At 40.0% G+C, this 16786-nt stretch overlaps 1 protein-coding gene across 1 annotated transcript; it reads right to left on the reverse strand.

Annotated features, from left to right (window-relative positions):
- Positions 1 to 99: 99 nt before the first annotated feature.
- On the reverse strand, positions 100 to 15708 carry LOC122774090 (DENN domain-containing protein 3-like). The gene is made up of 28 exons (XM_044033096.1): positions 15589 to 15708; positions 13181 to 13317; positions 12747 to 12936; positions 11959 to 12048; positions 11723 to 11838; positions 11503 to 11627; positions 11184 to 11295; positions 10923 to 11042; positions 10729 to 10827; positions 10390 to 10509; positions 10065 to 10180; positions 8817 to 8972; positions 8624 to 8720; positions 8435 to 8538; positions 8115 to 8302; positions 7852 to 8011; positions 7575 to 7770; positions 7313 to 7481; positions 5378 to 5637; positions 5110 to 5280; positions 4748 to 4877; positions 4465 to 4572; positions 3083 to 3222; positions 1861 to 2021; positions 1627 to 1763; positions 1293 to 1411; positions 873 to 1010; positions 100 to 638 (listed from the first exon to the last, which is right to left on the reverse strand). Exons 2-28 carry the CDS (start codon positions 13262 to 13264, stop codon positions 420 to 422), a joined length of 3825 nt encoding a protein of 1274 aa, XP_043889031.1. The 5' UTR covers positions 13265 to 13317; positions 15589 to 15708; the 3' UTR covers positions 100 to 419.
- Positions 15709 to 16786: the final 1078 nt, after the last annotated feature.

Consider the following 16786-nt stretch of genomic DNA (forward strand, 5'->3'; position numbering starts at 1 on the left):
TACCTCATAAAGCAGCAGCTGGGCTCATACTGTGAAGTGTTGAGAAGATGCTGATCATCAGTCTGAATGTAACATACATGGGCTCATAAACACACAGTATGTGATAATACCTGATAATGTCTTTAATGTTTAATCATTGAATTTATTATCAGTACTAGACAATAAAACATGACAATTACACTGTGGCATTTAAATATGTGACGGCAGCTGACATCTAGATATGTTTTTAAAACAGAACATGCACAGGGCAGAAAGAAATATCTGTATTACATTCAGTATTTTATACGTTTACTTATGTCATTTTTAAGAGCTGTTTTTTGTTTTGTTTTGAGTGTACCAATGAAATTTGGATTTTTTTTTAAAAAAAGATACTCCACCAAGTGAAATACCTTTACTTTATCCTTGTAATAGTCCTATTTTCACTCCACTTTCCAGATGGCGATCTTCCCATCACGGCGTGCAGAGCCACTCAGGACATATCTGTCCTCAGCTGTGCACAGAGTCTGGATACTGTCTGAATGAGCCTGCAGCTCCTTTTCCACAGTGTGGCTCTCAGGGTTCACTACCAACACTTGACTCCTTATCCGGCCGTCATACTCACCTCCGACAGTGCGCCAGCCACGGCAGCCCACCCAGATCTGTGGGGAGGAGACAGGATCAACCAAGGGAAGCAGTTCAGTTCACACTTATTGGCACTCCATTTACAAGTATGTGCACTGTAACAAGAAGTTGAAGTACCAGAAGAAAACCCACACAGGGGTGTGAGGCACCAGGACAAACCACTGCACTATAGTATGACACATGTAACAAAGTGTTTTACAAATGCATACAAACTGATCCAAGAGACACAAGACAGCTTTGTTATAACTCACCTGGTCCTTGACATGAATCATACAGGTGACCCCTGAACTGCCGGGCAGGGAGATTCTTTTGTACGGACATTTGTGGTCAGTAATGTGCCAGAGACACAGCTCTCCTGACTCTGCACATGCCGTCCACAACTGACCTTGCTAAGACAAACAAACACACACAGAACACTGTGAAGTCTGTACACAATCACCAACAAAGTCTGTAAACATAGCAACGATTTGTGCATACAAACATTTGACAGTCACACAACTTAAATAATTGTCTTTTCTGGATATTTCAAAGTGACGAGAAATAACTACATTTATGTTTAATGTTACCCTGGTTTGAAAAAAATCATCCCTGAATTAGGCAACAGATGTGACCTGCTAATTCATTTGTAGCTGCACATACAGGAGCTGCTAGCTTGCATGATGGACTGTCACCTCAGGAATGACAATGAAGCTGCTGAAGCTACCGGGAATGCACCGCAGGTCGTCGGGGAGCGACATCCGTCGCTGAGGTGTCCCACTCTTCTTCAGTTCTATAATGCTGTCACCACAACCTGTGCACACACACACACACAAACACACACACACATATTAATGCTTGTTCAACAAATCATCATCAAGACCCTTCTACAGGTGAACTGTGAGGAGACATTTACACATGAGTGATAAAAGGACACTTGGCATGTACACTTCTGATACTACTGCTACTGCTGATAATATTATAATAACGTGCACATTCATTATCATTCAAAGAGGACGGCAAACATACAGCACCACAGCATGCCATCGTGGATCTGTATGGAGGAGAGATGGTCACAGCTCAGGTGGAACTGTCGCTTCACTTTGAGACTGGCCGAGTCCCAGTGCAGGATGGTCCCATCACAGCTGCAGGAGAACAACTGCTGACTGGGAAAGAGAGAAAGTGATATATTACTACATTTATGACAGTGCTCTTGTTGTTTAATGACTGCTAACTGAAGCAGCATTAATAATGCCTCTCTACCTGTTGTGCGGATCTTTGGTGTCCAGTGTGAGGCCAGTCACTTCATGTCTGTGTTCAGTCAGCTGTTTGTTGCAGGACATGCTGTGAGTGTCAATTATGTAGATCACAGAGTCCTGAGAGCCGATCCAAACCTGCTCCTGGACCAATCCCAGCATGCAGTTCTACACACAAAATGTGACATAGGCGTTATAGTAGTAGTAGTAGTGCTATCCAGCACTCAAAGAAAGTGTTTTTGGAGGGGGGATTATTTATCAATAATTCATATGAACCTGAATAGAATGAGTCTTCTGCACTTCCTGCACACTCCCTTTACAGCCTAACTAATGGCGCTTTTCCACTATACAGTTTGAGCACGGCTCGGCTCTACTCTACTCTAAGAGGTCCAGCCCCTTCCTCTGCTGATACCTAGAACCAACCTTGAGGAGGACTGCATAGCTGAGTTATTGGCCCTTTCCCTGTAGAGTTCAACAATGATATAAGGAAGAAAACACTATAGAGAATTTATAGGTGCTAAGGTTGCACAGAGGCCTTTGTGATTTGTGAGATGCAGCTGGTCTATACTGAGTTGTTAGGTTTGTATTTAGGAATGTGTAAGTTGCTAATTTAAATCTCTTACAGTCCCTGAGCTGAAATACAGCTGCACGGGCTTTCTGCAGTGCTGCCACTATATACAATAGGCTCCTCTGTTAAATATGGAGATTTTAGACATTTCCTTGCTAAATGTTGGAGATCAACGCATGTTTTCGGGATTTTAAAGTCTTTTTCTACAGTTTGGCATTGTTAGGTTTGATTTCTCTCGCGCTCTTGACGCTTCCAGTGATGACACTCTCTGACCACTCAGTGGCCAGTAGTCTGTTGACGTCACATTACAGGTACTACTACTGGTACTACTAGTAAAAAAGTACCAGACACTATCCTCAATGGGAAAGCAAAAAAAAAATTTGTAGAGTCGAGTCAAGCTGAGCAATGCTATAACTAGTAGCTTTGGACCAATCAGATCCCATGAAGATCACATAGATATGGAGTGCTGAATGCATCAACAAATACTTCCTGTTCATGTCAGTGCTCATCTAAAGAGGTGCATTGAGCACAATCCTAAATTGTGACTATTTTAATAACCTACCTAAATAAACACAATATTTGTTCCACAGATCCTGCCTACTGCAGCTGCAAAAAAGGACTTGTAACATCCAACAACCGAGTAAAACACGACTGCTCTCACCAGCTGCAACTCTCCAACCTGGATGCAGTCCTCCAACATGGACCAGCTTGCAGCATCGAACACGACCACTTTTCCACCGCTAAGAGCCACCCACAGCTTTGGGTTCTTCTTACCCTCTGAGAGATCACAAGTCAAATGACCTGGAGTGACAGGGAAAAAGGGAAAGAGAGAGCGGGGTAAAGAAGAGGACTGTATGCTGTCAGTAAAAAATAAGCAACCTATTTGCAGCTCCTTTCAGTGAATATTTTACATTCAGAATTCAGAAATGTTTTTCTGCTTTATTTCTTTCTTTCAACTCAGCCGCCTGGCATGCAGATGCTTTTGCTTTTGTCACAGTGAAAACAAGTGAAACATTTAAAAAGTCTAAGCCTTTGCACAACACAAGACTAATCAGATTATATGGATAGGTTTCCCTGGAGCATCTGTTGCCATAAAAAACACTTTACAAGTCTACAAGTGCATTTACAAGTGCACACACGCTCACAGATGAAGTCACATGTAATTCCCTTCTGTTCACTGCACGCAAACCTAAAAATGCAGTTCAAGTTTTAATCCTATTTTGCCCCATACTCTCAGTTCTGTCCTTACACCGTTATAAACTCATTGAGACGACTTAACACCATTGACAAGTGTCTTGTGACTTTTAACTGTGTGCGGCAGACATATGGTAAATTAAACCGATGTGAGGCACATGATAAAATGACAGTTCAGTTACTGTAGGGAACACTGATTATAGAAAGAAACGGATTATCACTACATCTTTGATGCTCTGAACTGTAAAGCACTGTGACAATTGGTATGATGTATTGTGTGAAATTAGTGCCTATAAGGATGATGAACAGTGTCACTACAATGTACAGGCTCTGCTTTTGGAGGCATTTATTAGTCATGTATGATACATCAGACACACTTTTGTCACAGTCACACAAATGTTATATTTGTGTAGTTATATAGTTATGATGAAAATATTAAAAATAAATATAGTTCTATTTGACTATGAACAGACTGTAGTCTGACATAATTTTTTTATTTTGCTGCCGGCTGGAATTTTTAAGTGGGTTTTTTATGAAGAATTTATTGGTATATATATATAAAGCTAAGATTTCCTTTAATCATCGACTCAGTTTTATTTATTTAGTTTTATGTATTTAATTACTGGTAACATAAGTGACTTTTATCCTTAATAGTTATTGTTATATCTGTTTGACTTTGTTAAACAGGAGTTGTGTGCGATTATGTTTCTTATGCTGTAGATGAAAATTCAATTTAATTAAACTTAAACTAATTACAATGGTGACTACACACACACACACACCCACACCCACACCATATTCATGAGCATAACGGCACTATTTAAATATTCAAAATGTCAAAAACAGTACCTGGTGTGTACAGTAGCACACGGACAGTCTGAGGTTCAGCCAGGTCTTTTGAGGGGTTGATCTTGTGCTTTAGAGTCTCTGAGGTAGCTTTAGGCACCATCATGGGCACTGGGGGGGTGACATCACAAACACAATTAATTAATGTTTAGAAGAGAGGGCGAGTGGGCACATGAAAGAGATGAGAAAATAATAATAAAAGGGCAGTATCCGAATATACAGTATACATATTTGTTTAGAAATGGAGAAAGAAGATTGACAGAGCATAACAGAGGTGAGCCCCAACCTTCATGTTTAATCTTATCAAAGTAAGCCAGCTTTGACGCAGCAGTAATGGACCTCTGGGTCTGCAGACAACCCACCACAGCGTCCATTAGCAGAGCGTTGGTCAGAGCCTGAGTCATGTACTGAGGGTCCTGGAGAGACATAAGTGAAATGCTAAAGAACTCTGGATATACAGGCTGATTTATACATTTTCTTTGAACCAGTTAAATAATTTGAAAATATGACTGGGCTGTACACATGGACAAAATAAAAGTAATGTGAGTATTAGGATTTGCATCACACTTTTATTCTGATTATTTGCATCCATGTAAACATGATTATCTATGGTTTCGAAAATGTGTTAAAACTTTAGGCAGATTTTACCTTGTGTTGATCAGCCATCTTACGTCCGGCCCACATCTCTTTGACCAAGAGGTTCCAGAGATCAGTCTCTGTCTTCAGGTTGGCCTCGAACACCTCAGGCCTGCTGGTGGTCTGGACACGAAGGGAAGGAATACGAACAAGAAGGAAAGGAGCTGAGGCAATCTTTACCTCCTGCAAAGAGATGGGGTAAATATTTATTAAAATAAGGGGTGTGTGTGTGTGTGTCAAAATCATGTTTTTAGAAAAAAAAACGTTACAGATACTTGACCTGTATGTCTCTGAACTTTGTGATTTCCAGGTAGCCTGGTTGTCCCTCGGTGAGCAAGAACAAACGTTTCTGCGTCATCGCAATTTTCCCAACGCCATGAGAGGTTTTGACACAGGACGACAACTTGTAGACACACTCACTATTGTCGAGGTGGTCAATGACCTGAGCGGGCAGGTTGACGTCCTGTGCTTCAGCCTCCGTCTCCTTCCAGAAGTTGTAAAAAAGTCTGAAGAGTTCAGGGTCCAACTGCTTGGATTGTCCTAAGGTGCCCATAGAGATGGAGAGGTAGACAGTGAACAAACAAGTTGAAACAAGACAAAGAGACACAGAGTCAAAGATCTGAAAAATAATCACAACAATCCACATAGTGTTGCTTCAGGACAACAACTGTACTATTTTTTTATTTCATTCAGCCATGTTTGATCAATTAGTACAGCAAATTGAATCCTGATGAAAAGACGGAATGAACCGTGTCAGGGTGTGTGTTTGTGTTTGTGTGGTAACCCCAGAGACATTGTGTCATGTGTCTCAAAGGTCTGTGGAGTTACCACACCATGAACTCGTAACTTTGAGTTCATTTTCAAGACCACTGTCACATGACATTGCTTCTTTGTTTCTCTTGTGTTTACCCCCTTGGTTTAGTAATTACATTTACTGAATTGGAATCTGTGTGAATGTGAATGATGTGACCAAGTGAACACGTTACATTGAATTTAAGAATCACACACTGTATGTATGTAAGTTTCCCACAACTAAAATAACTTGCATCCAATATTGACTTTTTAGCTCTGTGTTTTCAACAGCTACATTTAGTCATTTGGTCCATTGTTCATGTAAAAGTATGTAGCAGAACAGATTGAGCAGCTTTAAAAGATTAACAATTTAATTTGTCTTCAGTTGTTTTTGCAGCTCAATATCATCCTATACTGTATGTAAGCTAACAAATTAGGGTATTATGTTTTAAAAACATAAGCACCACTCTCACTATAACTTATTCTACAGTCTATCCAAAGTAGTGACAAGTTGATTTGTCACCTATAAAAGATTTCCAATGAGAGATTAGTGGGTTGTGTAATGAAAATGACTGCTGGATGAGACATAATTATATTAAACTTTCTATTTAAATCAATACAGGCATCAGTCTCAAAAAAGCTATATTAGACAGGCTGTACATTGGCCTCCTCCTGTTCAAAATACCTTTTTCCAGGTACTCTAACTTGTTGCCCCATGTTTTCATTATTCATTTTTGGTTTATTATTACTTTTTGTATACTCTAAATAGAGCATAGGTGTGAGTGATTGTTTGTCTCCATGTGGCCCAGTGATGGACTGGCAACCTGTCCAAAGTGTACCCCGCCTTTTGCCCTGTGTCAGCTGGGATTGGCACCAATGCCCTCCACATGACGGTCGCGGTAGAAGATGGAAGGATGGATGGATGACTTTTTTGCCAAACACTGATCCAGCAAAGATTGATCTAGTAGTTTATAGTCTGTATACGATTAACATTGCCCTGTATGTGCAGCTCTCCTCTCATTTGGACACAGTTGTAATATTATAAAAAAGAACACACTGTACAGACTGTGCAAAGCGTTAAAGCAGTAAAACAGATCATCTGATATAATCAATTCAAATTTCATGGTGGAGAAAATAATTGCTGTACAACCACTTCTCTGTTAATTACATTAGCACAGAGCTCATCTAATCAATGCACATGGAAAAATGCCAAACTGCATCTTTCAATTTGGATCTGGAACTTGAATAACTACAGTACATACAGTACATATACATACATATATACATATATACATATACATATATATATATATATATATATATATATATATATATATAAAACAATTCCAAGTCAATATTACAAGGTTAATACACATTTTATTAAAACTGGTATGTCATTAACATGCATTTTTCCTTCACTTACCATCAGTAAAAGCATCAAATAAACGATGTATGGTCGCTACGTCCTTAACAATCCCACATTCTTGGATGCAACGAACAAACTCGTCTTGATGCAGGGGTTTCCGAGGAAGCTTGAACTTTTTAACGTGGTCATCGGGCTGCACTGACGGCTTCTCGTTCTCCGTCTTCACCTGGTAGACGAGAGATACATGAGATTGCCAACTTCAGTACGGCACCACGCGTCTGAACGGAAAAGCTGAACAGCCACGAGTGAGCGGACTGACCTTGAGGATGAGTCTCTTGAGTTCAGGTCTTCTATCGGCTTGTTTTCTCTCGTCTAGGTGCAGAGAGTCCACGAGCCATGTAACCAGCTGCGTGGGGAAGATGGCGGTGTCCGTCTTGTAGAGTTTCTGGAAATCACTCAGAGCATCCAGCCGTCGTAAACACAAGGTGTTGATGAAACCACGCAAGTAGTAAAACCTATGATTGGAAAATGTTTTACTTTACTTCAAGATAAGGGAAAAGTAAGGCCTGAAACAAAAGCACGATGAGAGCATGTACCTGGCCAGCAGAGAAGAGTTCTCGTTCTGGACAGAGAAGATGGCCTTCCCAAGGTGCTGGATGAGCTCACTGTAATAACTTTGGACAGAATGGAAGGACAGAGATGCTGGGAAGTCTGGGAGTTTAAACACCTTCACAGGCTTAGGAGGAGTCCTTAAAGCTAGAGTTTAAGGAGACAGAGAATGTGGGGAGGAGGAGAAAACAAAAGAGAATATTGAATCTTCTGCTGAAATAAACACATAAGTATTTCTCTCCAGTTTCACCTGTGTCAGACACGATGATCCCATTCAGCAGAGCATTTCTATGGAAGGCAACAGTTTGGTCGTCTCCCAAGTTAGGAAGGCTCATGCCCAGTCTTTTAATCAGCTTGCTGTCTGTGAGGGAGCTCTTTCTGCGGGCTTGAATCTCCTGCATCGTGGGTCTGCGTGGCACTTCGACCATAGCCTTCAACCTGGAGGCCACATTACAGAAACAGTGCATTGGATAGTACATAAACACTCAAGTTCCACGTGTTGTGTTGATCTGTATTGAGTTCCAACAGGAGATTATAACTTGAATATTACCAAATCAAATTAAATCATACCTCTGCATCTCAGAGCGAGTGCCGAGTTCCATGCGAGCATAATTATCCATTTTCTTATTGAGACGATCTTTGAGAAAGGAGTGGAAAATGTGTGTCTCCAACACCTAGAATAAAGTCACGTCATCATTTACAGATGAACATCTGGCCCAGTGTTCCATTATTAGAAAATGTCACTTCATTACTACTTACCTTCTTGTAAAAAAGTTTTTCTGCCGGCTCTCTGGTTTTCAGGAACTCTTCACTGTTAAACACTCGATGTTCATAGTTGAGATGACAACTAACATCCCTGTAAAATGCAGGTACAAGTACACATTAACAAAACACATGTAACTTAGGAGAACCCTCCCATTGTATCTCAGTGCCGAAATAATACACACAGAACCTGAATATGTTGACAAGCAGCTCCAGCGCAATCCTCTGGATGTCTTGGTTGAGGTTGCGCTGCCACGCTCTTCTCTGGGCTCGCTGTTCGTTGATGTCAGGGCAGCTTGCGCGGTGGCACTGGTTCAGGTCGAAATGTACCTGCAGTGACTGACATCTACAAAACAAAGTGGCTCTGTCTCCAATATTTCTTGCCAAGTATGTGGGAAACTTAATGTAGAGAAACATCTACAAATGGAATATCAAGAAAAGTCAGGACATATTCTCAACGTGCAGAGACCTAAAGAATGCAAAAAAGTCGGGACCTGTGAAGCTGAATAGGGAACACAAGTAATACTGTTATGGAACGTTTCACGATCGTAATTGGTAGTGGCTCACCATCTGTCGAAAAACAATGTTTCTCAGCATAAAATTGCATAGTCTTTCATCACATTATGAAAAGATTCAGGGAATCAGGGGAAGTCTCTGTGCATAAAGGCTAAGGACAGAAACTGAATGTGCATGAACATTGTTTAAGAAACAATGTTGTCAACCAGTCATGCTTCTGTGATGGACATAGCTAAGAGGAATCCTTTGTGCAGAAATGACACAAAGCTCCCTGGACCATCTCATCTTGTCTCATCTGAGACGGACTGAAAGATAGTGGAAACATTTTCTGTGGTCAGGTTGTATTTCGGTGAGACGGAGATTGGAATTATATGTGCCAGATACAAACCCCATAATGGTATTAACGAAAGGCCTGTGTGATGATATGTGAGCGAGTATGGGAGGGTACCACTGATGCAAAGGCTTATATTGGAATTTGGAGGGACAAATGCCTCTGTGAAGACAATGTCTTTTACCAGAAACCCCATCACTATTTCAGCAGGACAATGCCAGGCCTCATTCTGCATGAGTTACCACAGCGTGGCTTCATAGACAGAGTGTGTGCTTGACTGGACTGTCTACAGTACAGATTTGTCCCCTATTGAAAACGTATGAGGCAACATAAAGAGGACAATCAGATGATGACTACGATCCAGGACTCAAGTCGTGTATACAGGAAGAATGGGCAAACATTCCACCAGCAAAGCTGCAACAATTAGCATGCGAAATTCAATTTCTACATTTGTTTTGTTTGACACACAGAATTTACTTTGGAAGCAAAAACACAACCAAGCCTTTTCTTTGTCTCAACTTCTCTAGAAATGGGGTTAATAGATGAAGTGCACTAATGAATAATAATAATAATAACGATAATGATGAGTACCTTTGTGTGAAACAGTCTGCCGCAGCTGGAGGAATGTGTGGAAGGTCAACAGTATCGGAACACGAAGTGGAGACGCCTCCACTATCAATGTTGATTAAGATCAGATCATCGGTTTCCTGGACAAGATTAAAAAATAATGACTCAATTTCACAGTAAAACAAAAACAAAAAAAAACTAAACTAAAATAAAAATAAAATGGTCAAATATTTGGTGAACATAACATTCTCTGCTAGTTCTGGTCAAAGACAGAAAAAGCAAACAACAAAACATTGTCCTCTGATGTCCAGTAGCGCTAATGTTCTACTTTAGAAAGTGATGAACTTACAGCAGCAACCTCTTTAAAATGACTCAGATGGCAGCCCATGAGGAAGGCAGTCGGAGCCATGAGGAAGTCCAGCATTCCTCTGGCCAGGACAGGAACATAAGGCTGCTGCCATGACAGAGGCTGCAGAAAACAATGGGGAAGCATTGACGAACAAACTGAGGCCAACATATTGAAAAGATGTTTTGATTAAAAAATAAATAATATAAAAATAACCCCCTTGAGATGAACCATCTCATTTTTGGGGAAGTCCAACACAAAACACACATAACAAGGCTCTGATTTTGGTGTAAGATGTAAATCGACTACTTTGCCTTTTGCAGAAATAGATTTTTAACAGACCTGTAGGTAAAGCAACAAACTCTCCGCCACCAGTGTGAGCCTGGCCCAGTCAGACGAAAATAACACCACTCGCTGTTCCTGCAGGAGACAAGATAGCACCTGCAGAGACAGGGACAGGAAGATGGACAGACAGACAAAGGGTTGACGTTAATCTGTACTTGCCCTCCAACAAAAACAAGTGGAGTGTGTTTTACCTGCAGCAGTTGTTGTGGCTTAAAGCAGAGGAAAGGCAGATGGAGGTCTAAATCTATAGCGGGGAGATCTTTGTCTTCTCTGGATGGTAAAACAATCGTCAAAGGACGTAAAGTAAACATCTGGAAAAGAGACACAAGACCTATAATTATTACACAGTGTTACATTACAAGTTACTAACTTGTTGCAAAAGATATTATTTATCTCTGTCAAGGACAGAAGGAAACATGATCACACACACACACACACACAGAATAACACACCAAATGCAATTGTCCAGGAGGTGGGATCGGCACAAGTGAAAGTTTGGCTGCAAACTCCTTCACTCTCTCTTCCATGTCTGATAAACGACAAGTTCTCAGCTGGATTAACAGACTAACACAGAAATAGAAAGAGACACAAAAGCGATTGATGCAAACAAATGTCATAACAAAACTTTTCTAATCTGACCTATAGCAGTGTTAAAACTGTAAATACACCGTAAACAGTATATAATACTGCATACAGATGGTACGTTGTATAAGTAAGATTTAAAAAGTTTTAAATTGACAAAGCTGGTTGGAGTAGTGCACCATGTCTCACCATGACAAACAATCTTTAAGGGCAGTGAAGTAAGGATACTTGGATATGACACAGAAGCTGTAAGCAGTGAAAAGTTTAGAAAACTTTGTAGACCCAGCTCCGTTGTGGAAGAGTGACGTCCCTTCCTGTGAAAACACAAAACAGACAAGGCAGCAGTGACCTTTCATTTAATGTTTAAATCCAACCCAATCCATGTCCTGCTAAATATGCTACCGTGTACCAATATTGGTTGGTAACACTGCATAACAACTCCATGGGTCTTGTTGCCAAAGACATCAGTGAAAACCAGGAAGTGAAACTGTTCATCTCTCTGTTCAGTGGTTATTCTGAGCCCATCTGATTAAAGAAGAAGCAAAAATGTCAGTAAATCAAACGCCATCAGATGCTTAAGGGATAACTGTTGTTGTTTTCAGGGATAAACCTGTGACACAAAGTGCACATCAGAAGAGCAAATACCCGGGAAGCAGAGCTGAGGTAAAGCCATGAGGTCGATATCTTTCGGAACACTGACATCTTCACTTCCTTGTCTCCTTTCTGCACCTCCACCTGCAATGTCCAAGCAATAACAAAGTCTCATGCAGCTGGATGAGTGTGGAGGGGGCATTTTAAAGCTCCACTCTGTAACATGTGTCACCAAAACAGACATGAACTGAGCTGCAGTGAGGAATGCCGGTCTTCTCCTGCTGCAGCTTTGTGAGAGGCTGCATGAACAAGTAAGGACTAGGAGGATTGTTATGTTGGATTTTTGTTGGTGCTTTTTGGTGTTTTTAGCCAAAGAGGTCAGGCAGTGACATTAGACTTTCCCCACTCCTTTCATCAGCTTTCTGAAAGGAGAACTTGAGGTCTATATTCCAACCATTCTGCTGCCGTCTCACTGTCACTTTACTAGTGAAACTGCTGTGCTTCTGCCTTCCCTCCCTCACTTGTAACATAAAATCAATCACTCTGTGTGCAGTGCGGGAACGTCACCACAGACACGAAAACAAAACACTGATTTCCATCTCTTGAACCAAGAAATTGGCTTCCGGAATTAACACAAATGTCTTCCTTTCTGACTTACATGCAGTCTATATTTCATTGCTAATGTAGCACATGAAAGAGAAAGAACAAGACTGGGATGATATGACATCTTTCAGTCTCTTCCTGAGGACTTGTTCAGAATAAAGCTGCATGAAAAATCGTTATGTTTGGCCAGTAATGATGGTTTTGTATGTGAGCAGTGGATACACAAGCTGGCACCAAACCTTGGCTTGGTGTTGCAGCCGCTGAAGCAGTTTGGTCCCTCTTCTTCCTGAGAAAGGAGCGCCGTTTCCTTCCATGGGAACTCACCACATCGCTCTCATTTTGAGGTCTGCTCACAAAGGGAGGTGCCAGGACATGCAGGACCTCTGGCTCCAGCAGGAGGTGCTCTGGAGCTCCATTACTATTAACAGACTATGTGGCAGAGAGGAAGAGAAGACAGTTTTGTGGGGAGCCACTATTGTCATTGGTAGGATTTCAAGTAAACTCAATCTCATTCTGCACACAGTGCATTCCTACAGTTCATTTAACGATAAAAAGAAGGAAAACATAATGTTTACACCTTGCACGTCAACATTAATCAAGGCCTTTTAGCATGATTAGTTTTCTCTCTGTTGCTCATTCATTGCATATCATATATTGGAAGGCAAATAAATACCTGGTAGGCTTCCCTGAGTTTGTCCATGGATGCTCCAACCACCACACAGGCCTCCAGCAGAGTGGAAACCAGATGGTCCGCCATAACTGAAACCACGGTCCAACTCCGACCTTCTGGATCACAACCACAGAAAGTAGCTGAGAAGAAACAAAGAGATAAAGCAGAGATAGGACTTAGCAAATGAAAGCAGAAGTGCAATAGTGAATAGATGGAGATGACAGGAGGAAAAAGAAGATTTGTGTTTGAAAATCAGTCAGAACATTGTTCCATTTCTGTCATCTTTGTCTTTCTGTATGAGATTATATATCAGCTAAATCACAACAGTCACAGCACATGACAGAGCAGTTGTTGCAACCTATTATCAACGCTGTTCTCCTCGTCAACATCTCCTGAAACGTTTTTGTCTGACATTTTCTGTTTCAATTTCAAGGCTATGTCAAGATGCAGCAAGTATAAATAGCCAATAATAAATTAACAGCAACATTTAATGTCATTTGGTATAAATTTGAAAACAAACTGAGCCATAATTGAGAATGAATAACCTGAATAAAAACAACTGATACCTACGTCAAAGCAGAGCTCAGTGAGCCAAGACAACAACACGGTGTATTTGAATGTACCTCTGCTGTACTATTAAATACTATATTGTCAATGTGTATACTAAATCTAATGCATATTGGTAACACTATTGCATGAACGCATCTCTTAAAAACTATATTGTTAAAAGGTTATTAGGTTTGTCATTTTAGATTGCAGAAGCAGTGGCACGCACACAATATTTGTCCCAAAAAGTCACATGACTACTTGGGAAAAAGACTTGAATCAGTTAAGCTCCTTTAAAAGCTACAGGGAAAACATTGGCATGAAAAAGAATATTGCTCATTATTTTGTAGTATTATTTCTCCACAGATCCAGACACTAAGATAAAGTCCAAACTCCCTCTGTAACTTCACAGTCAAACACTTCTAATCACATTTCCCTGTTGCTCCAGACGGATGAGTCCCTTGGAAAATTAGGCTCATGTGTGCGGAGAAGGAAATACACATGCACATCGAAACAGAGAGGAACTTATTTGCAACTAGGCCACATTGAACATGCGGTTAAGACCAAATGGTAACATCAAGTCAACAAAAACAGCCTGGCCATGAAAAGACCAACATTTCTTCCTTGGAAACATTCACAGATGATTTGTGGTTTTCTTTTTTTTTACGTTATTATCATGTTTTCCTACAGACCTTTCAATCACATGTTTGATATGAGATGATAAGCAACCATCAGCAGCATGAATGTTCAGCATAACTTCACTAATATCCCAGTAGAAGAGCATGAGACGTGATGATCATCATTACAAAACAATCATATGATGCTTTAAATCAGAACAAGTTCCACAGCAGCGCATATCAACACAATCTCTTTACACACAACCTTTCCACTGGTGTTCTGCTTCTGATAAAGTGATAATAACATATTATGTGACAATGAAGAAAATAAACAACCTGACTTAGACTAAGTTGGACAAGTTTTTGGACAACACCCTTAAAATAAAAGGCAAATTGTCACTTTGATCTACTTTCATCCAAAGAACTGTATTACAAAGAGTAGTTTCCGTGGAAAATGGTAATAATCTGCAGCGTATTATGTCCATCATTGTAGGTTTGAAAAAAGAAACCTGAGACATTTGGAGACACTTTTTCTTAGATAATAAAGTTAAAGAAATCAGATATTCTCAGTATTATAGGAATAAAATGACAAAGAAAATACATATTTGTATTTGTCAAATGCCCAAATCCAAATAGTGCCATTTACAACTAGATTTAGCAATGATTAAATATGCTTATTATCCTTTTATCCTTGTTTTGTGTGTGTGTGTGGGAGAGAGAACAAACCCCACAACAAAACCCACTTTAATTACCTATAGTTGAAGCAGTCGTATCCTTATGTTAGCTCATGATGCACAAAATCCCACTTTATCAGTCAGAGAATTAATAAAAGTCCTGAATAAAGTCATACATGTATTGCTTCTCCTTCTCTACATAGCGTATGTAAACCATGGGCAGAACCAACATGGTTTTGGTTCTGTAAAAGTTACATCCCTACACAATCAAGCTGTTACCTAGATATAAAAAAATAGGTCAATGACAGTTCATTGGCAAAAAAAATAAAAAATCACTGCAAATTCGTTAACCCTTCGATACTCACTGGCAACACAGAATACAGTTTAAACAAACGTTAAAAGTCCGGTTTTGGTGATTTTAGTCTGAAGTTTGACGCAGGTAAAACACTGCAGGTGTAACACGTGATCCTGCGTCACCAGCTGCGCCGTGAAATGATGCTTCTCTTTCTCTCTGCTCCTCAAACACTGTCAAAATAAGGCGAAATGTAACTTCTGTGTAAAGCGTCGAGCTGACCTGTTGCGTTCACAGACTGCCGCGCGGCTCCTCAGTTATCCCACTTTACGCCTCATGACCTCGGCTGAAGAAGCAGGACCTCGCAGCAGGAACCACCGAGACTGACTGAGACTGAGCAGCTCAACTAACTCACTCACTCACTCACGCACGCACTCACTCACTCACGCACTCACTCACTCAGCTGTGTTACTTTGTTTATTAACCTGCTGTCACTCTGCTTCCTGTTTGTCTCGCGCTGTGTGTGTGTGTGTGTTCTTGTGTGTCGCTTTGTGAGGACCTAAATTATAATAACCCATACGGAGTGAGGACATTTTGACAAAGTGAGGACATTTATTAGGGAAGTGAGGATATGTTGGCTGGTCCTCACAGGACGTTTTGAGGGTTAAGACCTGGTGAGAATTGGGTTTAAGTTTAGGTTAGGGTAAAGGTTAGGGTTATGCATTTAGTTGGGATGGTTAAAGTTAAAAAGTAAGGGAATGCATTATGTCTATGATGGTCCTCAATATAAATTAAGCACAAGCGTGTGTGTGTGTTGCTTCCTTTTCACACACATACAGTGATAGAATAAACAAGTTAAATATTGCACCATTATGAGGCTCTACAGTGTTTTTTTAACCTCTAGACTGAAGAAGTGCTTGTATCTAAACTATTTTTTCTATTTTTAATATAAAATATATATAATATAAAAATCTTTTTCTTTCTTTTTTAAACCAAAACATTTTACATATTGGAATTCATCTTATTTCTTATATATTGTATTTATATATCTTATATCTTTTTTACATAATCATATTTTAAGACTCCAATTCTCTTTTACTTCTTCTAACTTTTTATTCTTCTAAGTCCTCAAAAAATGTCTTTCATTGTGTTTTTAACACGCTGTTACAGACTCGTTATTGATTACTTTCAGTTCTATCTTTGTGTAACAAAAGTGCTTTATAAGTAAAACCTAAAACTTGAATTAAAATTTCCTAACTTGAACTAAAGTGTTAATGTTAGTTGTAATGACCCACTTTGACCTGAGGATGGCGGTGTTTGGCTACTTAATTTCTTGAACGTGAAATGGTTGCAATCAATGCTGTTTCTACACTTTTTTATTACTGGTTTACAAAAAATTTATTTTCTCACTGTGCACACAGTACACACCTTCTGTATATTTAGGATTCTATAAGTCTATGTATTTCTATTCTACCAAATG

Source organism: Solea senegalensis, linkage group LG9 (assembly GCF_019176455.1).
Source record: "Solea senegalensis isolate Sse05_10M linkage group LG9, IFAPA_SoseM_1, whole genome shotgun sequence".
In the NCBI taxonomy this organism is placed as follows: Eukaryota; Metazoa; Chordata; class Actinopteri; order Pleuronectiformes; family Soleidae; genus Solea; species Solea senegalensis.

What these genes read in the sequence shown, in the direction of transcription:
- LOC122774090 (XM_044033096.1), bottom strand. Translation starts at nt 13,264, where the DNA reads ATGGCGGACCATCTGGTTTCCACTCTGCTGGAGGCCTGTGTGGTGGTT. An exon ending in GGCTGCAACACCAAGCCAAG is followed by an intron (nt 12,049 to 12,746) that starts GTTTGGTGCCAG and finishes TGGACATTGCAG; the next exon opens with GTGGAGGTGCAGAAAGGAGA. An exon ending in ACCTCAGCTCTGCTTCCCGG is followed by an intron (nt 11,839 to 11,958) that starts GTATTTGCTCTT and finishes TTCTTTAATCAG; the next exon opens with ATGGGCTCAGAATAACCACT.